Genomic DNA, 26,800 nt, shown 5'->3' with positions numbered 1-26,800 from the left:
TGGCTCTGAACTCAGGGACCAATGCTGGTGTTGGGGAACCATATGGGGTATTAAGGGTCAGACCCTGGTTGACTGTGTGAAGGCAAAAGGCCCTATCCGCTTCCGCTTCCCTGTCATCCTTGCTTCCCCCTGACTGAATCCAATGATTCTCGATCCCTTCCCGAGAGCACCTCCTGCCAGAAGCAAATCCCAACCCCACCCCCACCAGTGTACCAGACATTGCTGATCACACCTGGGGGTTCAAATTGCTCCTTCCCCTTCTGAGTCTGTCTATACCACCTTCCTGCAAACCTTTCCCAGTCCTCCCGTTCTCCCTCGGTCCCCAAAGCCCGTCAACTTTCACTTTCTCCATTTCTACACTTCCATGATGACCTCAGCCACTGTCTAAGCTTCAGCTATTTCTTGGGTGTGGATGACTTCCAATTCGTTATCTCTGCTCCCTGACCTCTTGCACAACTCCCAAGTCCACACAGCCAGCTGAGGGCCTTCCAGATGAGGTGGCGGTTTCTGAGCTCAACTGGAATCTCTCATCTTCATCTGTCCATATCCCACCATTCATCCCAAATCCCTGGCTCCTGGACCCTTGAGGAGCCTCGCCCATGGCCAATCAACAGATAGGCTCTTTCTTAATAACCCAAAAGGTCTCAGCATCCTCACTGGTCTGCCTTGTGCTTATTTCTCCCTCAGTCCTCTCCTCCTCCCCACTCTAAAACTGAAAAACTTTCAAATGGCTGAACAGAGAGAGAATACAGTTGGGGAGGGCATTTGCCTTGCATGGTATTGGTCTGGGTTCAGTTTCCAGCACCACCACTCTTAAGAATAAAGCTGGGGGAGGGGAGGCTGGAGTAATAGCACAGCGGGGAGGTCGTTGCCCACTGTCGACCAGGGTTCGATCCCAGGCATCCCATATGGTCCCCGGAAGGCTCCCAAGAGTAATTTCAGAGCACAGAACCAGGAGTCACCTCAGAGCACAGCGAGGTGTGGCCCAAAAACAAAACTAAGACTAAAACAAATAGTCAGGAGTAAGTCCTGAGCACACATCCAGATGTGGCCCGAAAACAAACAAAAATGTAAGGGCCGAGACATAATGCCATCACTAAGACACTTGCTTTGCACGTGGCTGAGCCCGGATTGATCAATGCCCAGCACTGCATATGGTCCCTTGGTCACAAAGCCTGGAGTGAGCCCTGATCAAAGCCAGGAGTGCCCCCTTCAAAAAAAAATTTCTTGGGGCCGGAGCAATAGCACAGTGGCAGGGTGTTTGCCTTGTACAAAGGTGACCTGGGAAGAACCCAGGTTTGATTCCAGACATCCCACCTGGTTCCCTGAACCTGCAAGGAATGATTTCTAAGCACAGAGCTGGGAGTAACTCCTGAGCGTCAGTGGGTGTGGTCCAAAACCAAAACCAAACAAAAAATTTATTTTTTCAACCAATCCGCCCGCACTATTCACAGTGATAAATCAAACTATCAAGCAGGCTCCCTAGAGTCATTCCTTGTGCAAATTCAACTCCAGCCACCCCTTCCAGAACTGACTCTCCCAGCTAGAAAGCACTGTAAGGCCTGCTATATGCATGCCTGTTCCATCTGCAAGCTCAGCTCAGTTACAAGTAACTCATGAGGCATTTGCTGATAGACCTGGTGAAAGTTAGTTTTTCCCCTTCAAACTCCTTTAGTATTATTATTTCTTTTTCTTTTTTTGTTTTTTGGGTCACACCCAGAGCGCTCAAGGGTTACTCCTGGCTCTACGCTTAGAAATTGCGCCTGGCAGGCTCAGGGGACCATATGGGATGCCGGGATTCAAACTACTGTCCTTCTGCATGCAAGGCAAACGCCTTACCTCCATGCCTCCAGCCCCAATATCATTTCTAATGGCGAGCACTAAGCTAATGGGGGTGATTCAGGTTGTTCTTGAACAGTGTCCAGCACCCCTCAGGACTTCTGGTGAGACAGAAGATGGAAAAGGACAATCCTGATAAGACTCGGATGGTCAATTTGGCTCTTCACTACCAGACAGATACAGAAGCACTCCTGACCTACAAATGGTTAACTCCACATCCTGCAGCTGCACTCACCAGTTCTTGTCTTCACAGATATACTCAGCCAAAGGACCATCCTTTGTTCCTCCAGAAATGCAGACCAGAGATAGGTGTCACTTTTTATTTCCCGAAACCCCACAGTGACCTACTCCATGACAAGAAGGTCCTGTGAAATCTTCCCAGCCCTGGCCAGCTCGGCCATCATGACCTAAGCTTGGTTCAATACCATTGTTCTCATCCTCAACCCTCAAGTCACCATCCTACAGGGCAACTGGAATTACCTTACCCCCCCCTAAAGAAAATCCCATCTAATGGGCCAGAAAGACAGCTCCGCGGGCAGAGCATGAGCTTTGCATGCTGGAGGCCTACTTTGATTCCCAAACAGCACATGGTCCCCTGAGCACTGCCAGGAGCAGCCAGAAGCCGAAATCCAACCTGAACAGGGACAGAGAGAACCCAGCAACTCTTCTAAGAAAAAGACTCTGTACATGATTCCAGGTACCGCGTTTACCCTCAAAGCTTTGCTTTTTGTGTCCAACCTTCTCATCCCTCATGTCACACCCCAACAAGGCCCAACACAGGATGCAGCTCTCTTGATATGCTCAGGTCCTTCCTGTCTCAGCAGGGCCCGAGTACATACTGTTCCCAGTAGCCAGTTCCGCGTCCCTCTCCTGAAATGAGGACCCTCAGCAGAGAGGGTCCTGCAGTGGTTTCTAACAACAGGCATGGAGCCTGGAGGAAAAACCACTAACCACTACTCCTGTGTAGTATCTTAAGCAGTGGTACCCGATGACAACTTGCTGAGAGACTAAACTGCTAATAACTTTAGGTATTTTAAAACAAATTCCAAGGTCAATGAAGGAAATGCATTGGTGTGTCGTCTGCATTAACTCAACATTGTTGAGAGTGGGCAATTGACCTAAATTTTATGTCCTTTGAGCCAAACTATAAATAGTTTGACTGAGGAAACAGCATTTACATGTGTGGGCTCAGAAGAATCAAAATATAAAGGGGGGGGGGGGAACACTGCATTTTAGGTTCTCCTTCGCCTCATAAACTCTTTAAGACCTGTCCAGGTGAAGCTGCTAAGAACAAAATGCAGAACGTATGAAAAGCAGCCAGGCAAATATGGACCATCACCGGGCTGCCTGAGGGAGACTGAAGAGCGTGCAGGGATGACATCAGACCATCGGAATGTTGGGGCTCGAATAAAAAGAAAAGAACTGGGCCGGGTCTGAGCACGCGCTGTAGGATCCCAGGATCGGGAGAGCTCGGGAGGGAGACTGGGGGCTCAGAAAAGCGTTTCAGGTTTAGTTAACAAAAGAGATACAGGGAAGGGAAGGAAACCTCTTCAACCACAAGCCTAGGTGCCAGCCTGTATTCCCAGCACTTCCTGGAAGACCTCACAGCACTATACTCCCTGCTCAGGCATGGAGGGCCTGAGACCAGAACACCCAGAACATGCCTAATCCTGCTCTTGAGGGTGAAAATGGAGCAGAGAGTCTCTCTCAGGAAGCCTGGAGGTGCTCTGTAGGCAGAGAGGCACCAAAACACAAGCAATACGATTCCAAGGGTTGACACAATTGGGGGTATTTTAAAAAGTCAGACTGGGAGGAGTGACAGCATGTAACTAGGGAGACTGCCTCCCTTGATGGCAAGGTTGGGAGAGGTAATTTGTGAGATATCTGAGAAGGTACTTCTACAGGGCTGAACGACGTGATGATCTTGTAGAGCCTTACATGGAAGTCTCCCAACACTACCAGGAGCAAAAATTCCCCACCACTTCCAGAATATGAAGGAAGCAGCCATCAGGTAAAGGGAACTAGACCCCCATCGCAACCCAAGGAGGCTGGCTTGGGTGATGGATAGTTCTGGAGGAACCAAGCAAGGGGCCAGTCACAGTGGCCCAAACAACCAGATTCGGGCCATGTTTTCTCTCTCTTTCCCAGTTCGTACTGCAGAACTCACTATGCACCAGAATGCATCATAAATTACTGCTTATTGAGCACGAGGAGGGAAGGAAGCAGAATACGTTCAAATGTCACTATCACAGACTATATCCTATTTCAGGTCAAGTGGCCCCTGTTCACACCATTGTGTCTGAATCACAAAAAGCAGGTGAGGGAATTCAGATTAGTGTGGCTCTGTGAGCAACATTATTCTAGGAAAATGGGGGGTGGTGGGAACCCCTATCTTTATACCACCAAGCCCATTCCGAATTGAATCCAAAAGTTAGGAAGGGCTGATTATCCCAATGTCTGTAAAGAAAGGCCCTCCTGATTCTGACCCAGTCTTCAGAAAACTTCTGGAACAGATTTTTGTTTTAAACACAGACACAGAGCATCAACCTGTGAGTGCCCGCAACACCCAAGCAACTACCCATGGCAAGTTTGGAGAGAGCCCCAAGGGTTGAGCACGGGCTTTGCATGCAGGAGGCCTCTCTTCCTTTCCAATAACCTTGAGCAGAGTTCAGAGTAGCCCCTAAGCACTGCTGGGCGTGGCCCTAAAACAAAACCCCAGTAAGTATTACCCAGACTATAGTATTCCTTGAGGTTAGGGACAAAGTGCAAACATGCATCTATGTTGTCTCCAGTTTAGCAGTAAGTCCATAATTATTATATGCTATAAAAATGAAATGTCTGGGACCAGAGTGATAGCACAGCAGGTAAAGCGCTTGTCTTGCATGCGGTCAACCCAGGTTCAATCCCTGGCATCCTCAATGGTCCCTTGAGCCCGCCAGGAGTGATTCCTGAGCACAGAACCAGGAGTAATTCCTAAGTACCAATAGGTGTGGCCCAAAAAACAAAACCGAAAAAAAGAAAAGAAAAGAAAAGAAATTTGTCCAACACATTCGGTCACAGAGCAGTGGGGCCCAGGGAGTCCCACCCCCTTACCACTGTTATCTGCTTGGCCTGCCCTGCAGAAACCATGAAATCTCATCAGCCCACACCTCTTTCTCAATGTCTCTCGCAGAGTTGAAAGAGTTAGAAAAACCCTACAAGTCTCTAGAAGCTTATTATTATTATTATTATTATTATTATTATTATTATTTTGGTTTTTCGGGCCACACCCGTTTGATGCTCAGGGGTTACTCCTAAGTGCTCAGAAATTGCCCCTGGCTTGGGGGGACCATATGGGATGCCAGGGGATTGAACCATGGTCCTTCCTTGGCTAGCACTTGCAAGGCAGACACCTTACCTCTAGTGCCACCTCGCCAGCCCCTAGGAGCTTATTTTTTAAGGACTGTCCAAGAGGCGACAGAAGATAACAAATGGCTGTTCCAAGCAGCACCAGAGAGAAGTCTCACCATCTATCACAGCTGCCGATGCTGCAGACAGACCGAAAAACACTTCCCAAACAAAACTATCTCTGACAGATAAGTGCTGTCAATTCCAGTGATAGCTCAGGAAGATCTTAATAATGAACCCATGACATTTCTCTTGGAGGCCACAAGCTCCGTGTCTAATGACACTGCTAAAACTTCACTAGCAGAACCAGAAAAAGAACACAGGGATAGGGGTCGGGCCCATAGTAAGGAAGGATTTTATTCATTTTCTCCAGTGAGAGAAATTCCTCTGCAGTCCCTGTCTCTGAGTTGTTTTTATTAAGAACAAAGCCCCAAAGTACAAATAATCCCTGGGCTTTTGCTGGTCAGCAGGAGCCACAGCTATCAAGTTCCTAAAAATCTAATTTCCTACAGCCCCAGAGACCACATTCCCACAAAAAGGCACAAATACAACACCATCCGCCTGCACACTAGACTTATTATCCCTTTTCTATTTGCTTGGGAACTGCCAGGGTCTGGGTAAGCCAGGATGGGCTCTGCCGGAACTTGCGTCCAAAATGGCAGCTGAGCTGCTGAAATTCACCCAGAGCCATAATGCGTAACAAACATGAAGCCGGGAGGGACCAACTGATTCACTTCTCAACCTGTCTGAGGGAAAAGAACAGTTATTTAAAAAAAAATTTTTATCCCCCAATGCATCAAGACAGCATTCTGTGGATGCCCGTTATGGTATCCTTCTTTCTCCCTTCGACCTAAGAGACTTGCTGGCCCCCTGGCTTCTGGCTCCGCGGCTCTGTAAACTGAATTCATCTGGACTCCACATGTTTACACAGTCGACAAATACAAGCTAATGGCAAACCTCTTCTGTAAGGCCAACTTAGAGAAAAGGGCATACAGTGAACCACTAACAAGCAAAGACCCAAAAGAGAGCTTTCATTTTCAGAAAACACAAGGAAAATCAACAGCGCAAATTTGCCAGAGATCCACCACAAAGCAACAGTGCTCAACACAGGGCAGCTTCTAGGTCTGTTCCTTTCAATTCAGGATGGCTTTTTGTTTGGTTGCTTGCTTATTTGTTTGTGTTGGGGGCCACACCCGCTGATGCTCAGGGGTTATTCCTGGCTCTGCATTCAGGGATCTCTCCTGTGGGTGTTTGGCAGGATGCCAGGGATCGAACCCAGGTCAGCTGTGCATGGGCCAAGCGCCCTACCCGCTGTATCTTTCCAGCCCCTCAAGCTTTAAAATTTAAAAATAAATAAATTTAGACATAAATCCATTCCAGACAAGCTCTTTAACGTTTTCAATCCTCCCACAAAAGCTGAACTTGAAGCAATAAAATTTTTACATTGACTTTAAACCACCACTTCTCTGCTTACTTCCATTACCAATACCATTAATTAAAGGAAAATAATAAAATACTTGCTCTTTGGAGACAAGAGTTTTAATTTTCTTTATATATTCAAATGGAGAGTCCTTTTGTTAAATTAGCGTGAAAGTCCCTTCATCTACACACAATTGGTCCAAAGAAACAGGCCATTTCAATTTCAGCACTAGAAGCCAATCTATTTTAACAGTGAATCAAGCCTGTGAAAGCACTACACACCCTTTTCACGACTGTCAAAATCTTCAAAATGGTCCAGCGTTTCTTCCTATTTTTTTTTTCCTTTAACACTTTAGGGCCCAGCAAGCATCTTATAATTAGGTTAATTGGAAAAAAAAAAAAAAGATGAAAAGACACCACCACCAAAACAACAAAAACACTGCTCTCTCTTGATTAAAAATTATGCCATTTCTGCTTCATTAGCTTTCATCTCCAAGTCTACATATCTAATGATGGGGGAATAGGACCAATTCAGCTCATTTGCATATTTAAATTCCTTTTTCTAAACTATAGTTTGTAACAGATTTAGAAGAACAGTCTCTTTCTCATGCCAATATGCCAGGGCATAAATCCGGATACAATAAGCGGGGTGGGGAGGGGGGTGGGAGAAAAGAAAACAAGGCCTCTCAGAGCCGGCGAGATGCTGAGGGGCGTGGGGTAATTTGCCCGCCAGATCCCAAACAAACTACCATCCTTTCAGCCCACCAGCCCCGGCGGCATTACATCACGCTTCCACAATGATAGGAGGAGGCGGCTGCAACAGGGCAAGTTTTCAGCTTTCTTTTCTTTCTGTCTCTCTCTTCTCTCCTCTCTCTCTCCTCCCTCTCTCTCTCTCCTCTTCCTCTTTCTCTCTCTTCTCTCTCTCTCTCTCCCCCTCCATTCTCTCTCCCCCCCCCTTCCCCAGTCTCCAAGAATCCTGAATCCTGCGTTCTGGAGTAATGGAATTTATTTCAGTCCGGGGCAACCGTCGAAGCAGAGTTTCGGGGAAAGGGGGGGTAAAAAAAAACACACACACAATGTCCAAATGAATCAATCAATAAATAAACAAATAACACGACATGGCTGCAAATCTAGGACCACTAGACGATGGACCCCCACACCCCTAGTCCCCCCCCCCCCACCTCAAACCCAAAGCGATACAGAACTAAGAGAGATGCTGCAAAAGCCCAGGGCATTGCAATCTCTTAAAGACAATTACAGACAGGCACGAACTCGGGAAGAGACGGGAGACCGGCCACGGGAAGGAAAATGGTCCCTTCATTCCTACCCCGGGTGAGGAGACGTTCCCGGCGCTGAAAACAACCGTTGTTGACACGCCAGTCCTGCCCTTTCGGTTCAAACCAACCACGATCGGATTAAAAGCGCATCTGGCTGCATCTCCGAGCACAGAGACCCCGTTGCAAATGGGCGCGCGCCCAGGCTGCACACCCCGCCGGAATCTGCGAGCCCCCAGCCTGGGGTAGCAAATCCATCGATCAGGTCTCGTTTTCGGTCTTAGCTCTCTCTAGGAAGGAGGGCCTCGATATTTAGTTCCATATAGACATATTTTTAAGACATTTACCCCCACCCCCCCGTGGAATGCTTGCCCTCCTAGATCCTTTGTCGGCTGCTAAGGCCAAAAGAATGCAAACCCATTTAGATTGATGCAAATTTTTGCAGATCTAGCAGGGAGAGAGGTCTGTGTTATTTTTTTTTTAAGGAAAAAAAAAAAAAACACTCCTTCCTAAAAATATCAAATTTCCAATTACTCGCCCCCTTCATTTATTTTGCAAGAGAGAACCGAGGATGAAAACCTGCAGAGAAAACTCCCAAGTGCAATGAAACCGCTTCGAAATTGAAAATATTTTTTTTTAACCCAGGTTTTCCCCCCTGAAATTTCTGAAATGCCGAAGCTTCCAAAAGGTAACAACATCACGGGTCTGATTAAACAGATTCAACGAAATGTCTGAAGCCAATCTCCATATACCATACTAGACCAATGTCGGTTTGCAAGACCACTAGTGAAAAAAAAATAAAACAAAACGGTTAAGACAAGATCCATTCTATATCAATTGTTTTTTTTTCTTTCTAAAAAAAAAAAAGGAAAATATTACCAACCTCATAAAGTGCAGCAGTGCTTAAATCCAGCAAATTGAGGCATACAAGGTAGAAATGGAAATGAAAAAAAAAGTCCCAAAAATGGTTTCTTTTTTGTCTGTCTTTTTTTTTTTTTTTTTGTATTTTTAAATATTCAGAAGCCAGCAGCAGAGACTCTGTCGGCCATTTTGGCTTGAACTGACTCGCTCTCTCGCTCACTCTCCCTCCAGCTCTCTCTCTCCCCCTGTCTCTAAAGGAAGCAGCTTTTTGTGACCTTCAAATAGAGGCGGATCATGTGACCCGGCCGGGCTGTCAATCAGGAAAGGGGGCGGGTGCTGGCGGGGAGAGCCGCCGCCGCCTTAAAGGGACCGCGGCCCTTTCCCGCGGCCCTCTCCCCTGTCTCCTCCTCGCCGCCTACACCCGGGGCTGGGGAAAGTGGCGGCGGCTTCGGGTGAACCGAGGAGCCAAAGAGGAAAACTTTCATCGGCCGGCTCGACGACAGAGGCGCGGTTGCAGGCGACCCTTCTTCCTGCAGAGGCTGGCGTTCTGCTCGCTGGTTGTGCAGCTGATGCAGGCGACGTCGTTGGGGCAAGCTCGCTCGGGCTGGCAAGATGCCCTTTGCACCAGGGGGAAGCTTCAAGAACGCGTCCCCCCAACCCAACCCGAGGCTTCAGCGTTGACACATTCAAGGAAGGGAAACGGGAGGCGGTACAGGTGGTTGCTGATCAGCGCCTGATGCAGGAAGGGGGCACCAAAAAGGAGGGAGAGTCTGAATTGAGTGCAAGCAATCCGGAGAGGCTCAGAGCCTCCTGCACACTCACTCCCTCCTCGCAAGGCCGCGACGCCCGTCCTGGGCTTCCCCAGTGATCCACACACACTGTGGGCTGTTTGCGGTGTACACCTCGCCTTCGGTTGCTTCCTCCTCCCTTGGTCCCAATTCAACACTGCCAATTCAGGTGCTGTGGATCTGAGCCACCATGGAGGACGTGCTAAAGACCCACCTGCTTTGCTTCCACACCCCACCCCAGCCCCAACCCCACTGTGTGTGTGTGTCTGTCTGTCTATCTGTCTGGGTTTCCACCTAAGGAACCCCCAAGCCCAGCTTTCATCTCTAGCCCTGCTGCAGCAAATTCCCCTCCCTCTCCCTGGGGTTTTTCTCTTTTTGTTTGTTTGTTTTGGGATGATGTTGAGGAATCACTCCTGGTGGTACTCCCGGCAGCCCTACAGGATGCCAGGGATGGAAACCAGGTAGGACATGAGCAAGGCCAGGTAGGACGTGTGCAAGGCAAATACACTCCCCGTTGTGCGACTTCTCAGGGCCCCTTCTCTAATTTTAAGGGCTAGGACTGGTCACGGGTCCTAGCTGGGCTCTCCTGCTCTCCAGCTGTTCCCCTTTAAGTTCCTTTTTTTTTTTTTTTTTTTTTTAGGCCTCACCAGGTGAGGTTTGGGGGTTACTCCTAACTATGCACTCAGAAATCATTCCCGGCTTGGGGATCATATGGGACCATATGGGACGATGGAGGATCGAACCGTGGTACATCCTAGACTAGCATGGGCAAGGCAGGCGCTTACCGCTTGCTCCACCGATACGGCCCGTCCCTTTAAGTTCTCAAACTCAACACTAGCAGAAGTTTCCCTTAGCAGTAGTTAGGCCACCTTATCCTCGACCATCTCAAAAGACAGACCTCCTGGGCCCTCCTGTCTAGACCAGGAACTGTTGCTCATTTCATGTCTCATAAGAGCTTTTACTAATACTTCACAGCACTGGTCAGAACGGCAATGAATATTTGTGAGAGACTGCTTGCTATGGATCACCCCACCCTTGCCAGGATGGATAAGGACAGACACTATCTAAGTTCACTGCCTAGTGAGAGCTCACTCATGCCGAGCCCCAGAGAGGAAGTGAATGAACCTGAACCTCCATTCAGAAGAGCTGGGCAGAAAGGGAGCCAATCCGCCCGCCACTCAAATATAAGGAGCAAAGTCTCAGGTTCACAGAAATTTGCCTCCGTCCCTTCCACTTTGAGGACTGCTTGAGGAGATCCAGAGCTGGACTGACAGAAAGTGGATGAAACTGCCTTCCATTGCCCCCATCTAGTCTAGGCCCAAGAAAGGTCGGGTTCTCTCAAATGAACTAGGCCCCAAAGACCTCCTCAGATGCTTACATGCCTGACACCCTGGCTTTTGGATCCTCACCCATCCTCCTTCCTCGGCTTTTTCACTCGGGATAAAGAACAGGAAAGGAGTTATTTCAGGGCAGGCAGAGACCAGTGCCTATTTGGTTTGGCAGCCTGAATATTGATGGTGTAAAATGCATCCACTGTCTGAGTCCCCAGGAGGGAGGAGGAGGATCAGTACCTGGACTGACAATTGAGATGCAAGAAACTCCGAGGATGGAAATTTGGAATAGTCCATCTATTTTAACCCTCCAGTACCTTCCAGATGAGCTTCCTTCTGTGGAACATGTTCAATGTGTTAAAATGTTTGTGGACTGCACAGCTGCCTTGTTTTCATTTGTGACAGGCACGACGACTTTATAAAAATTCATTCTAAGTCTCCACCCCCTAACTCAGAACAACTGTATAAAAATGCATGTTACCCTGTAAATGCAAAATAACATGCTAATAAAAAGCCAGAACACACAGTTTAAAATATGAGCTCTGCTTTCAAATGATATGATCAATAGTTTTCCTCAGCTTCCAACCACTAACAAAAACTTCACAAACGTTTCATGTGAAATCTCTAACTTAAATTGCACCAATTATTCATCTAATAAAAAAAATAAGTAAAATGGGGACGGAGAGATAGCATGGAGGCAAGTTGCCTTGCATGCAGAAGGACGGTGGTTCGAATCCCGGCATCCCATATGGTCCCTCGAGCCTGCCAAGAGCAATTTTCTGAGCATGGAGCCAGGAGTGACCCCTGAGCGCTGCCGGGTGTGACCAAAACACATACACACACACACACACACACACACACACACACACACATACACAAAAGTAAAATGCACTATTTACTGTGCTTTCAAGTACTTTGGATTCATATAGTCATATATCATTTTTGCATTAACAATTACTATCTAGGGGCCAGGGAGATAATACAGCTGGTTGAGAGGGTACATATCTTTTTTTTTTTTTTTTTGGTTTTGGGCCATACCCGGCGGTGCTCAGGGGTTACTCCTGGCTATCTGCTCAGAAATAGCTCCTGGCAGGCACGGGGGACCATATGGGATGCTGGGATTCAAACCAACCACCTTTGGTCCTGGATCAGCTGCTTGCAAGGTAAACGCCGCTGTGCTATCTCTCCAGCCCCGAGAGGGTACATATCTTGAAGGCAGCCCTCACTCAGTTCAATTCCCCAGCAACCCATATGGCTCTAGAGTCAGAGACCTCTGAGCCCAGAGCAAGGAATAAGCCCTGAGCACCACTGAGTAAGGGTGTGTGTGTGTGTGTGTGTGTGTGTGTGTGTGTGTGTGTGTGTGTGTGTGTGTGTGTGTGTGTGTGTGTGTGTGTGTGTGTGTGTGAAATCAATTACTGCTTTCAATTATTTCAATTATATCATTACAAGGTTAAATTACAATGTTAAAAAAAGCATTCCAATTCACTTTTTAATATTTTGGTTTTGGTTTTATGCTCTGCAATATTCAGGGGCTCTGTGTTTGGGAGATCCTTCGTTTGGTGCTTGGGAGACCATGCAGTGCTAGAGATGGAGGGCCTCCCACAAGCAAAGCCTGTGCCCCATTCCTCTGAGCCACCCCCCTAGCTCAATGATGTTTTTTCGGGCTCGAGTGATAGCACAGCAGTAGGGCATTTGCCTTGTACGTGGCTAACACAGGATGGACCTGGGTTCAATTCCCAGCATCCCATAAGGTCCCCCAAGCCTGCCAGGAGCAATTTCTGAGCACAGAGCAGAGACTAACCCCTGACTGCAGCTGAGTGTGGACTAAAAAAAAAAAAAAGATGTTTTTTATTAAGAAGCAGGGTTGATGGATTAGAGCTGGGAGGGTGCTTGTCTTGAGCTCAGCTGACCAGAATTTAATCTCCAGCATCTCATATGGTTCCCAGGAGTAATTCCTGAGTGCAGAGCCAGAACCTAGCCGTAAGTATTACTGAGTGTGCCACCCCACACCCCTAAAAAGAAGCAAGGTTGAGGAGTCAGAGAAACAGTGCAGAGGTTAAGGTGTTCACCTTGAACACTGTCAACCCAGTTTGAACCCCAACACTGCAAATGGTCCCCCTGAACATCTCCAGGAATGAACTGAGGGCACTTCCAGGTGAAGCCCAAACCCCACTTGCAACAAGTAGTTGAAAGAAGATAATCTCTGGGGTGAAGGGGAAGGCATTATAACTACCCATTCTGAAGATTAAATAAAATCAGTGATACTCAAGGAAATAGTTATCACCAAGAAAAAAAAAAATAGGGCCCGGAGAGATAGCACAGCGGCGTTTGCCTGGCAAGCAGCCGATCCAGGACCAAAGGTGGTTGGTTTGAATCCCGGTGTCCCATATGGTCCCCGCGCCTGCCAGGACCTATTTCTGAGCAGACAGCCAGGAGTAACCCCTGAGCACCGCCGGGAGTGACCCAAAAACCAAAAAAAAAATAAATAACCCCTCAAGAGTAGTTATAAGAAAAACAAAAACAGAACCATGATACATGTAAGTTTCTCAATTCCAAGTATTTTAAGGGAGTCAGTACAGAAGGAAGGATGGAGCGTGCCAATGTGGCGCTGACAGACCCAACAGTGGCCTTCCCAACACGAGGACTAGGCTGCAAATTCAATGTACCATTAACAGGCTGTAAGGATAAAAGATATTTTTCTAATTGTCAAACTAAAACCAGATTTTGGTCAGCCACACTATTGAAAACACGGGATTATCTATGTTCTCTTTTTACAAAACATCACAGAACTGTTGTAAAATGAAAGGACAAAGAAAATATGAATGAGAAATGTAGGAGGAAATTTCACTAGGCAGGGAATTAACAGGAAAAAATGTTTTAATTTTGTGGTTATTTGTGAACTTCCTTTTTCATGTTTTTCATTTGTGTGTTGGGGGCCACCTCAGCTGATGCAGAAGGGTCATTCCAGGCTCTGTTCAGTGAAGAGATCACTCAGGATGGTGGTCAGGGAACCATGGAGTTAAGAGGACCATCTGGTATCAGGAACTGAAGCTGGGGCCCCCATATGCAAAGCATATACTCTGTCCTTTGTGGGCTCTCCCTGGTTCCTTTTGGTCAATTTGTTAAAGCTGCCCTTTTTTTTTTTTCTTTTTTGGTTTTTGGGTCACACCTGGCGGCTCTCAGGAGTTACTCCTGGCTCTTGCCTCAGAAATCCCACCTGGCAGACTCGGAGGACCATATGGGATGCCGGGCTTTAAACCGGGTTCCATCCTGTGTTAGCAACTTGCAAAGCAAACACCTTACTGCTGTGCTATCGCTCCAGCTCCTACCAACTTTTTTTTTTTTTTTTGGTTTTTCAGGCCACACCCGTTTGATGCTCAGGGGTTACTCCTGGCTAAGTGCTCAGAAATTGCCCCTGGCTTGGGGGACCATATGGGACGCCGGGGGATCGAACCACGGTCGCGATTTTTCCTTGGCTAGCACTTGCAAGGCAGACACCTTACCTCTAGCTCCACCTCGCCAGCCCCCAACTTTTTTTTTTTTTTTTTTTTTTTTTTTTTTTTTTTTGGTTTTTGGGCCACACCCGGTGACGCTCAGGGGTTACTCCTGGCTATGCGCTCAGAAGTCGCTCCTGGCTTGGGGGACCATATGGGACGCCGGGGGATCGAACCGCGGTCCGTCTCCTAGGCTAGCGCAGGTAAGGCAGGCACCTTACCTCGAGCGCCACCGCCCGGCCCAACTTTTTTTTTAACTTACTTTGTGACCCCTTATTTTGTACCTGGATTTATATTTGTTTTGTTTGGGGGTCACAAATGTCTGTGCTTAGAGTTTATTCCTGCTCTATGCCAAGATCACTACTGGTGGTGCTTAGGAGACTATGTGGGCGTACCAAGATCAAACCAGAATTGGTTAAATGTAAGGCAAGTAAGTACCTTATCCCCTGTACTATCTCTCTGGTCCCAACAGCAACACTTTTGGGGGGTGGGGCACTCAGTCTTTACTCCTGAAAAATGCTCAGGAATCACTCCTGGCAGGGCTCAGGTGACCATATGAAATGTGCAGATTGAACCGAGGTTGGCAGCATCCAAGGAAAGCAAATGCCCTACACACTGCACAATCTCTCTAGCACCAACCAAGAGCAACATAATTTATTTTTCTTTTCTTTCTTTTCTTTTTTTTTTTTTTTTTTTTTTTAGCTTTTGGATCACACCCAGCAGTGCTCAGGGGTTACTCCTGGCTCTGCGCTCAGAAATCACTCCTGGCAGGCTCAGGGGACCATATGGGATGCCCGGATTCGAACCACTGTCCTTCTGCACGCAAGGCAAACATCCTACCTCCATACTATCTCTCCGGCCCCATATTTTTTTTTCTTTTTGGTTTCTGGGTCACACCAGCAGTACTCAGAGGGTCACTCTTGGCTCTACACTCAGGATTAATTCATGGAGGTCTCAGAGAAATAATATGGGATGCCAGGGACTGAACTTGAATCAGCCACATGCAAGGTAAACACCCTCTCTGCTCTACTATCACTCCACTCCCTCTATCAGCAATATTCTTAATTTTCCTCCTTTTAAATCCCAAGTCTTTGAAGTCTAAACTATATATTTTTATATATATTTTAGTGAACATTTTACTACGGTGTATACACAATGAAGCACTTTCAGGTATAAAAATAATGAACTCCTACAGCAGGTTGAGCACCTGCTCTGCACGCAGTCAGACTTGAAACCCCATTGATCTAAGCATGATCCCTGAAACAGGAGTAAGCTCTGTGCACCGCTGGGTGTGGTCCAAATACCGAAAAAGAAAGAAAAAAAGGAAATGAAAATTGAGGTCAAGTTAATCTATTAATAAACCAAAATATATTTAACTTCAAAACAGTTTACAACAAATGAACCCACAAACAACTAGATCACCACTTATACCATAGATAGAACCAAATCCAAAGCCTACCTGGACAGAAAGACTTTTATCTGGCTTGAGCTTTAAACAAAATCATGGTCAAACCCAGTCCCAGACCAAGAACCTGCACATATTACTTTTCAGAGCCCTCGAATACTCTCCTTATTTGCCCATGTTACATACACAGCGTGTGATTGTAAGTTACTGTAAGCTGTGTAAGTTAAATGTAGTAATTATACGGCAATAAACTTAGCTTGTCTGATTTACCACAGAAGCTAGTAAATATTCGCAGAAAAAATGATTATATAGACTAAGAGGAAATAAACCTCATTAGGAAGCAATAATAGTAAAACAAAGATACCTATTATACATATATGCGTGTATAGACAACAAGTACTTAAAACTATATTACACTAAAAGTCTTATTATGCATCAGGATACAACACTGTTGACTTAATACTGTCTGTCACAGATATTCCTCAATATTAACACAACTCCTTTTCAAGAGACCATTCACTTTAATCATGTTTAATCAAATGAGTCAGATTTCAATTTATTGGTATAAATAGTACATCAAAAATCATTTCATTATTTCTAGAACCAATGATATAAATGTTAAATGAAGAGGAGTTAGTCCAGTGGGAAGGGCACTTGCCTTGTACATGGCCATATGGATTCTTTCCCCAGCAACCCAAATGGTCCCCTGGTTCCCACCAGGACTAGTCCCTAAGTGCTGAAACAGAAATAAGCCCAGAGCGCTGCTGGGTGTGCCCTACTTAATAAAGAAATCAAAAATGAAAAGGTGGGGGCCGGGAAGGTGGCACTAGAGGTAAGGTGTCTGCCTTGCAAGCGCTAGCGTAGGACAGACCGCGGTTCAGACCGTGGTTCGATCCCCCGGCATCCCATATGGTCTCCCCAAGCCAGGGGCAATTTCTGAGCGCATAGCCAGGAGTAACCCCTGAGTGTCAAATGGATGTGGCCCAAAAACCAAAAAAAAAAAAGAAAAAGAAAAAGTGGGAATACTAGGACCTAGTAGACATTATACGGAGCTAAGGCATTTCACATGTGACCCCCAAACAATGCCAGGAGTGACGCTGGAGCACAGAGTTCCTGAACACCAGTGGGCATGGTCACAAAACAAACAAACAAAAGGCAGGGGCGGTAGCTAGCCATTAGGTGATACATATAACAAAAATCAATGGTAAGCAGAATAATGCATTAAAGTGTTATTAAACTGTTAAAACAATGAAATAAAACATTAAAATACTGAAGTGGTACAGATGTCAAGAGAAAACTTGCCAGGGCCAGGGGGGAAATTCACTGGGCGAAGGTGTGCTGCTTTGCATGCTGGGCCCTGGGCCTCCTCCGCAGCACTGCACGGCTGCTGGAACACCATGGGGAGTGACCTCACACTCCACTGGGTGTGCCCACAATAAAGAGGAAATTTTATTGTCTCCCAAGGTATGAAGAAATGAGTCCTCTCGTATAATTCTGATGAGAAAAGAACATAGGGCCTTTTTGGAAGGTGACTGGACAGTAACGACCCGCCTGTGAGTAAAACCAGCCAACCCAAAGACTCCACATCTAGTAGGAGTACAAGAATGAAAGAAAAAGAAGATGATGTCAAATACTGCAGGTAACATGTTCCGGAAGGCTACTAACATGCTTATGAGTGGTGGCCTATATGTGGCCTCTTACAGATGTGTTTCCTTTCTGTGGCCCCCTCTTTCACACCTCACCCCAATCCTACCAGTTTGACCCCGTAAGTCTCTTGCTGTGACTTTTAGTGACTTAACTTTCACTTATGGCCCCCATGGAATCAATGGGAGGGGCAGCCTTCAGGGAGCCCCATGGCCTCCAGCTGAGAAACTTGGTGACTGGCAAGTCATTCTCAGCAGTTCATAGTTAACAGAACGTTTAAAGTTGTGCACAGAAATGAACTAGAGCACCCAAGATGTCCCATTTAAAAGGCAGGTCTCTGAAGAAAGACATTTATAATGTCCTGATTTAAAATGTAGGAAATGTTTAGAAAGATTAGGAGGGGAGCGGAGCTAATTTAAAAAAAAAAAGGGCCTCCCTTTGGGGCCTGACATGAGTTCAATCACCAGCATCTTTATAGTCTCCCACTTACTGTAGTATCCGAGTGCAGATATCTGAGTCATATCTGAGTCATACTAAGTCATATCTGAGGTCAGAACCAGGAGTAACTCCTAAGCACCTTTGGGTGTGGCCCCCAAAAACAAAACAAACAAAATTTTAAAAATAAGACTGGACTTTTACTTCTATATTTACATTTAGTCTGTTGTGAGCAATGTATTACTTCATAATTAAAAAAAATGAAAGTGAGAAGGGATTTCCTAAGATAGTCAGCAAGGCTCGACTTTCAGGATTGTGAATGCTAAGTGCGGTTCCCAGAGCTCTTCCATAGGATTCAATCATCCTTTGCTAACTCGAGTTCTGATCTTTTTTCTTTTTTTTTTTAAATTTATAACCTTTTAATTCTGTTGCTCAGGCAGAAGGACACACAAGGCCTCTTGCTCCCTCTTCGCTCTTGCTGATGCAGTGGGCAGTGTGCAGGTGGAGAGCCTCAAAGACTCATTTCTGCTTGTTCATTTTCTTCTATGATAGTAGACCAGGCCCCTTGAGCTGGTTCAAAGGGCTGGAGCACATTTGCATACCGGCACCCCAGATTTGGTCCTCATCATGGTCCTCTAAGCTCAGCTGGGAGTGACTCTGGAGAAGGCAGCCAGAAGCAGTCCCCACCCCCACCCCCACCCCTGTCCTTAACCAAAATAAACATGAAAAATAAGTAAAATAAAACAAAAAACAGGAAAGACCTTACTAGGCTGTGGAGGCCGAGGGCCAAGGGAGAAAGAAGGGTAAAGCCACACACTGACATTTCAAGGCCCATCTGTAACATAAACCCTGAGGGGAAACCTGCCCCAGCCTCTCTTCTCCCGAATAATTAAGGAAGTCAGGACCAGGGTGACTAGAGCAGGTTTCAGAGATAAAGGTGGGATTGTTCGGGACACAGATACGCTCTGGCCAACAGAACCATCACCTGTGTTTTAAAGCAGGCTTCAAGCCCGACTCCTTGCACCCCTAACTCCCCCCACACACATCCTGGAGACTTTGATCTGACAGCTGTAGCTTGCTAACACATTCTCAAGGAACACAGAGCTCCCAAGGCTGGAAAAGGATCTGGGTTCCAGCGCTATTGTCCAACACACACACGTTCAAGTCAGAAAGATGCAGATTGAAATCTTATCTTCCATTTTCAGCTGCATTACCTGGGCAAGGTAGCTACCTTCATCTCCGAGTAAAATGGGTGCATTATACTAAATGGAAACACATTTAAGGCACCTAAACTAAGTTGTATATTCTTTTGTTTGTTTGTTTGTTTGTTTGTTTGTTTTGTTTTGGGGGTCACATCCGGCAGCCCCAAGGGTTACTCCTGGCTCTACACCCCTGGCAGGTTCGGGTGACGTTTTGGGATACCGGGATTTGAACCACTGTCCTTCTGCATGCAAGGCAAATGTCCTGCCTCCATGCTATCTCTCCAGCCCCCAAAGTTGTATTTTCTGCACAGAAAACCCAAAGTAAAATGGGAGCTAGGACCAGTTTGCTTATTTGGTTTGTGGTGCCAGAAATGGAACCCTGGGCCTCCTACCTGCAAGATAATGCCCACATCCCTAGGCCCCCAAATCTCTTATTTATGTGGTGTTGTGATTTTTATATTCTAAGACCATGAGCGTCAGGTAAAGGGGCTAGGGTGAGCGTGAGAGCCAGAATAAGCCCTTGAAATGTTCCCATAATTGCACTGGGCCAGAGGCAGAGCCCACAAATTCACAATAGAATTGTGAATTTCTCCAGGTTTCATCTGCAGACTGTCTGTGCACTTGATAGAATACGGCCAAGTTATGAATTGCATTGTATGATGCTATTTCTAAAATAGCCTGGTTAGTACATTCAACCTGCCGCGAAGATAGCCTGGTTTCCATTCACAACAAGGACAAGACAAGCATTCTCCTTTAATGAGCCTGGACTCAAAAATCATGACATAGTCTTCCTAACTCATTCCTAAGATCTTCAGAGACATAATCAGAACAAAACTAAATTATTTTCGGGGGGGGGGGTTGGAGATAAGAAAAAAGGATTTGTCTCTCTTGGTTTTCAGTAAAGTCCACAAATTTATCTCATTCAAGTTAGGAAACAGTTGTCTGAATAAAAAAGTAGTAGCTGTGTCAGTCCATTAAGCTAATCTTCAAAAATTTCCTTTAAAAGGACATAAGAAGGGCCAGAGAGATAGCATAGAGGTAGGGCAGATGCCTTGCATGCAGAAGGATGATGGTTCGAATCCCAGTATCCCATATGGTCCCCAGAGCCTGCCAGGAGTGTTTCTGAGTGTAGAGCCAGGAGTAACCCCTGAGCGCTGCTGGTGTGATCCAAAAACCAAGAAAAATAAATAAATAAATAAATAAATAAATAAATAAATAAATAAATAAATAAAAAGGCCATAAGAAGGGACCAGAGCTACAGCACAGTAGTAGGGCTTTTGCCTTGCACACGACTGACCAGGGAAGGACCCGGCTTCAAACCCCAGCATCCCTTATGGTCCCGCAGCCTGCCAGGAGCTGTAGAGCCTTGAGCGCCGCTGGGTATAGCCCAAATCCACCCCACCCCCCCCCAAATAAGGGCATAAGAAGAGGCCATAGTAATGGTACAGCAGGTAGGGAACTTGTCTTGCAGACAACTGACCCAGGTTCAATCCCTGGCATTTCATACAGTTCCCAGAGCCCTATCATGAGTAATTCCTGAATGCAGAGCCAGAAAGATTAACCCTGAGTACACCTGAATGTGACCCAAAAAGCAAAAACAAGGTGTTTTTTTTTGGGGGGGTTGGGTTTTTTTGGGGGGGTTGGGTCAATGATCTTCTGCATGAAAGGCAAACACCTTACCTCCATGCTATCTCTCCGGCCCCAAATACAAGTTTTTTTTTTAATTAAAATTAAAAAAATAAAGGGCATCGAACACAAAATTTCAAATTCTGAGCTGAGGGAAGAAAAAAAAAATCTACTCCCTGACACCAAAAGAATTATCAATCTCAGATTTAAAACTTATCACTTAAAGAGCCGAGAAAGCGAAACTCCTGAATTATTTAAGATGTTGCCTAAGTTATATTATTTATACTTCCTATTACTTTAAAGAAACAAAAAAAAAAAGGGGGGGGCTGGAGAGATAGCATGGAGGTAAGGCGTTTGCCTTTCATGCAGGAGGTCATCGGTTCGAATCCCAGCGTCCCATATGGTCCCCCGTGCCAGCCAGGAGCAATTTCTGAGCGTGGAGCCAGGAATAACCCCTGAGCACTGCCGGGTGTGACCCAAAAACCACAAAAAAAAAAAAAAAGAAACAAAGATTTGTTATTTAAACAAAGACGAGACATATAAATAACGAGAGGGAATAGATTTTCAGGAAGTATTAGTCCAATAAATTCACACTTGGGATGCAGGGCAAGAATTACGTGAGAAAGACAATCTAAGAAAAGGACTTGTTATTTCTCTCCCCTTTTTCTGGAAATCAACCAGAATGAATTTGTTCACCTGAGCCTTAAAGCTTTGGCTAAGATGTAACATACATTTTGATTAGTCAAATGTGAGAAACTGGGAAGCCGACGAGCTGGTCCCTCCGGCTCTTCGGTCCGTCTATAAATAGAAACGATGCCTTAACAGCCGCCGAAACAACTGGTGAGCACCACAAGGTGCCCATCCATCCAACCCTGCAAACGTGCCCTCCAAACCCCAGCGCTTGGGAAGAGCTGTAATGGGATCCTTGTTAAGTAAACTGTGACTCACTGTTTGCTTTCTTCACCGGGAGGTGGAGTCTTGCCATGCTCTTCCATTACAAAGTCCTCCTGTTCCACCTGAAAAGGAAAGTGCCACAGGTCAGCAGCCCTCAGTGCGAAGCACTCGCCGGAGTGTGCCAGGTCTGCCCTGTGCAGGAGCACACGGCCAACCTGCTGTCCTGTCCAGGAGAGAAGCCCCGGTGAATGGTTTCCTGTTGGGGGACTAGGGAAAGAAAGGACGTTGAGACACGGGAGAGGGTTGAAAGGGCTGAAAGCATGCTTAGTATGCGGGAGGCCTGGGTTTGGTTTCAGGCACTGTACAGTCCCGAGAACCTCTGGAAAGGACTTGCAAGCCTGATGAGGCAGGAGCAGTTGTCAAGAGCCAAGAAGAAAGAAGGGGGAAAAAAAAGAATTTTCACTTACAATTGTCGTAACAAGGACATAGGTTTAGTGGACGAGTGTAAGCAAGAATTTCTCTAACATCAGTAAAAAAAAAAAAAAGCCAGTCAGCCAGAGAGATTTATAAAGTAACAGGAAAGGACTGTAACTAAAGGGGGGGGGGGGTTTCAGACAGAGCCCTAGACTTGAAAAGACGCTCCATCTCATGTGGGAAGAGGAAAAGCATCACCACTAATAGATGCTCCCAGGTTAGCTGAACTCATAGGCAGGCAAAACTGAGCAAACAGGTCAGAGAACAGCAACTCTCACACCTTCATTGGTACAATTATTTCCTAACTTTTACCTTTGCCATGACCAAGTTCAACCTGAAACGTTTTTATTCTGCAGAAGAGTGACTGCACTTCTATCCACAGAACAGAAACTTTTGCACACATAAAAAATATTGTTAAGGGCGGTTTTTTTTTTTTGTTTGTTTTTTGTTTTGTTTTTTTTGCTTTTTGGGTCACACCCGGCAGTGCTCAGGGGTAACTCCTGGCTCTATGCTCAGAAAACGCCCCGGCAGGCACAGGGGACCATATGGGATGCTGGGATTCAAACCACCATCCTTCCGCATGAAAGGCAAAAATGCCTTACTGCCATGCTATCTCTCCAGCCCCCTGTTAAGAGCATTTTAACAGAAGCTGAAGCAGTGGTGCAAGTGGTAAGGCATTTGCCTTGCATGCACTAGCCTAGGATGGACCATAGTTCAATTCTCTGGCATCCCATATTGTCCCCCAAGTCAGGAGCAACTTATGAGCACATATCCAGGAGTAACCCCTGAGCATCACCGGGTGTGATCAAAAATAAAAGCTACATTATAAAGCTTTTTTTGTTTGTTTGTTTGTTTTTTGGGCCACACCTGGTGATGCTCAGGGGTTACTCCTGGCTATGCGCTCAGAAATTGTTCCTAGTTTGGGGGACCAGATGGGACACCGGAGACAGAACCCAAGTCTACCCTGGGTCAGCCACGTGCATGCAAGGCAAACTCCCTATCACTGCACTATCGCATCGGCCCTAGCTTTTCTTTTTGAAAAATTTTTGGAGGTTTTTTTTTCTGGCTCTGCACTCAGAAATTGTTCGTGGCAGGCTAGGGGGCCCATATGGGATGCCAGGAATCAAACCCAGGTCCGGTCCTGAGTTGGCCGTGTGCAAGGCAAACAAACGCCTTCCCATTGTGCTACCTCTCTGGCCCTAGTAGACAGCTTTTGTTTGTTTGTTTGTTTGTTTGTTTGGGGGCCACACCCGGCATCGCTTTGGGGTTACTCCTGGCTCTTTACTCAGAAATTGCTCCTGGCAGGCTCAGGGGACCATATGGGATGCCAGGATTCCAACCACCATCCGTCCTGGGTCTGCTGTGTGCAAGGCAAACACCCTACTGCTATGCTATCTCTCCATCCCTATAACACAGCTTTTTAACACAGGGGTTAAAAAAAGAACAGACACAACACCCACCAGCAATATAATAGAGGCTTGAGAGATAGTCCAGGGTTTAGGTCACTTCCCCAGCACACAGATGACTGGGTTCAGGCTCCATCCCTCACACTTTAGACCCTGCAGAGAATGATCCCTGAGTACAGAGTAAGGAGTAAGTCCTGGGTACAGCCAGGTTTGGAAAAAAAAAATACTAATACTCATAATAAAACAGGGGCTTGGGAGGTGATTCAAAGGACTAAAAAATTATTTTAAAATACATATAGGGTCCAGAGTGATAGTACAGTAGTAGTGGTGGTGGTGGTGGTGGTGGTGGTGGTGGTGATGGTAGTGGTAGTAGTAGTAGTAGTAGTAGTAGTAGTAGTAGTAGTAGTAGTAGGGCATTTGCCTTGCACTGGACCGACCCAGGACGAACTGGGTTCAATCCTCAGCAACCCATATGGTTCCCCGAGCCTGCCAAGAGCAATTTCTGAGCACAGAACCAGAAGTAAGCCCTGAACACCACTGGGTGTGGCCCCCCCAAAATAAATAAAATACATATGTAGGGGGTTGGAGGGAAGATAGTACAGTGGGTAGAGGGCTTGTCTTACACAGATCGAGCTCCAGTTCAATCCTCGACACCCCATATGGCTTCCTAAGCCCCACCAGGAGTGACTCCTGAGTACTAGAGTCAGGAGTAAGTCCTGAACATTGCCAGGTGTAGCCCGACCCCTCTCCAAAATATGCGTACATATATAATATTCTGTATAAACATACATGAATGTATGCATAAACATCTATATAGTAAAAAAAAAAAAATCTATATAGTTTATCAGCACTAGACCAGGGGTGGCAGACAAGTTCGACAGAAAGAGCCGAATTTTAAACTGTGAGAGTCAGAGAGCCACACCATGCAGTGACCTGCCAAAACAGACAAACACTCACACAAAAGCGTCTAATTTTAACAATAATCTATTAAACACATACTGCATTTTGCCATTTTGAGTGAGGGTCAAAATCCTGCAGTGATGGTGAGTGTGCTGCGTCCTCCACATTCAGAACTAAGGGCCAGATGTGTCCCTCCCTTCTCCCTCCCCCCCTCCCCAGGATGGGAGACAGAAGGATGCAGCCTGGGGCGGGACTACGGGCTCAGAGCTCTCTCCTCAGAAGCAGCATAACAAAATCCAAACTTGGCAAAGAGCCACAGTATACAAAATAATGATAAGAGGCAAAGAGCCGCATTCATTTTGGCTGGGAGCTGCATGCGGCTCGAGAGCCATGTGTTCTCCACCCCTGCACTAGACAGAGAATATCTAACAAAGTCTAGCTTAGGAATTGTCTATAAAGGGAGAGAGGGTAGACTTTAAGAGACGAGCCACTGGGGCTCTAGATTATATGTCTTTTATTTCTTGGCCCATGTAGTAGGTATCAAGATAGGGTGTTTTTTTTTTTTTTTTGGTTTTGGGGCCACACCCGGTGTTGCTCAGGGGTTACTCCTGGCTCTGCGCTCAGAGTCACTCCTGGTAGGCTCAGGAGACCACTTGGAATACTAGGGATCGAACCTAGGTAGGCTGCATGCAAGGCAAATGCCCTACCGCTGTGCTGTTGCTCTGGCCCTTTTTTTTGGTTTTTGGGTCACAAACGGCAGACCTCAAGGATTACTCCTGGCTCTGCGCTCAGAAATTGCCCCTGGCAGACTTACGGACCATATGAGATGCTGGGGATCGAACCGGGGTCTGTCCTGGGTCGGCCAATGCAAGGCAAACACCCTACCATTGTGCTATCTGTTCGTCTCATCCAGCCCCAATTTTTAGAATTTATTTATTTCTGAAAACAAGTTTTCAAAGGGGAACATCAATTTTTTAATTATTCCTGAGGATTTGGGACAGAGATAGCTCTACATCCACATGGAACATCCAAATGGAACATGTGTGCAGTTCTGTGAACACAGTGCTAAGAGAGGACCCCAGCACAACAGAGTGCATGATGCTTAACCCCCCCAAAAAAGTAGTAGTGCGAGCAATAAGAAAAGTTACGGGCTGGAGAGATAGCACAGCGGCGTTTGCCTTGCAAGCAGCCGATCCAGGACCAAAGGTGGTTGGTTCGAATCCCAGTGTCCCATATGGTCCCCCCCCCCCCAAACCCCCGTGCCTGCCAGGAGCTATTTCTGAGCAGACAGCCAGGAGTAACCCCTGAGCACTGCCGGGTGTGGCCCAAAAAACAAAAAAAAAAAGAAAAGTTACACGACAGAGTACGACGTTCAGGGCAGGTGTGGATTCTCCACTTCTTCACTCCTGTCTACAGAGGGTCAGCCCTGGACAGAGGGAGGGACCCTCCGGAGCAGCTGCACGTCACCTCGATCTGGGCATGGCTGTCGACGCACACTGGTACATGCTGAAAAAAAATCACTAAGCTGTGCATTCTGCACACTTAACTGCACATATGTTAAGCCCTAATTAAAAAAAAAAGTGACAAATTGCTGAAAATTAATTCAAATTCCTTGGAACCTCCAAATGAACTCATTTTCTCAAAGACAATAAAATGACTATTATCCATTTATTTACACTTAGGAAATTTCTTTTTTGTGGGGGGTGGGCTGTTGGACTATATCTGGTGGCACTCAGGGGCTTCTCCCAGCTCTGTGCTCAGAAATTACTCCTGACAGGCTCAGGGACCATATAGGATGCCGGAGCTCACACCCAGGTCGACCACATGAATGGCAAATGCCCTCTCCACTGTGCTCTCTCAGGCCCCTTCACTTGGAAAGTTTCTTGCTCATGTGAAATGTTTCTCTCAGATGACCATCTACAGGGGATGGGTGGGGGGGCTGCAAGGGGCCTGTCGGGAAGCAGGTGCTTCGGTGATGGGTGATAATTATATACAAAGAGTATTACTGACCACACTGAAATTCCAGCTCAAACGGTGGGCTCCAGCTCTGCTCATCACTTGTCGTTTTTAAAGGTCTCATCAGTTCTAACCAAGCACAATAATATGAAATAACAGTGAGAAGCCAAAAGAAGGGAAGGGAGTAGCCTGGCATGCAGCTGATCTGGGTTCAATCCTCAACATCCCACATGGCTCTCTGTGCACCGCCCAGAGTATTTCCTGAGTGCACAGGAGTAGCCCCTTGAGCACCACCGGGTATGGCCCCCAAATAAAACAAAACAAAACAAAAGAAAATAACAGTTAATAGTATTAAAGAAATAATAAAAATAATAAATGGAAAACTCTAGCTACAGTTTTTCACCATCTTCTATCTTCTAAACCTTGAAGCCTGGCCCCAGCATTATACACACTAGTAACAAGTGT

The 26,800-nt window shown here is 46.4% G+C and overlaps 1 protein-coding gene across 1 annotated transcript in view; it reads right to left on the bottom strand.

The window, feature by feature from the left end:
• Positions 1-26,800, bottom strand: part of TNRC6B (trinucleotide repeat containing adaptor 6B) — a 166,434-nt gene that overhangs the window by 124,720 nt on the left and 14,914 nt on the right. Inside the window, exon 2 of the mRNA XM_049771535.1 lies at positions 21,654-21,721. Within this exon, the coding sequence (XP_049627492.1) occupies positions 21,654-21,721 (68 nt within the window). The remainder of the gene's footprint in view (positions 1-21,653; positions 21,722-26,800) is intronic.

This window comes from Suncus etruscus, chromosome 4, assembly GCF_024139225.1.
Source record: "Suncus etruscus isolate mSunEtr1 chromosome 4, mSunEtr1.pri.cur, whole genome shotgun sequence".
In the NCBI taxonomy this organism is placed as follows: Eukaryota; Metazoa; Chordata; class Mammalia; order Eulipotyphla; family Soricidae; genus Suncus; species Suncus etruscus.
The sequence above is the reverse complement of the archived record's forward strand: the minus strand, read 5'-3'. Positions and strand labels throughout refer to the sequence as shown.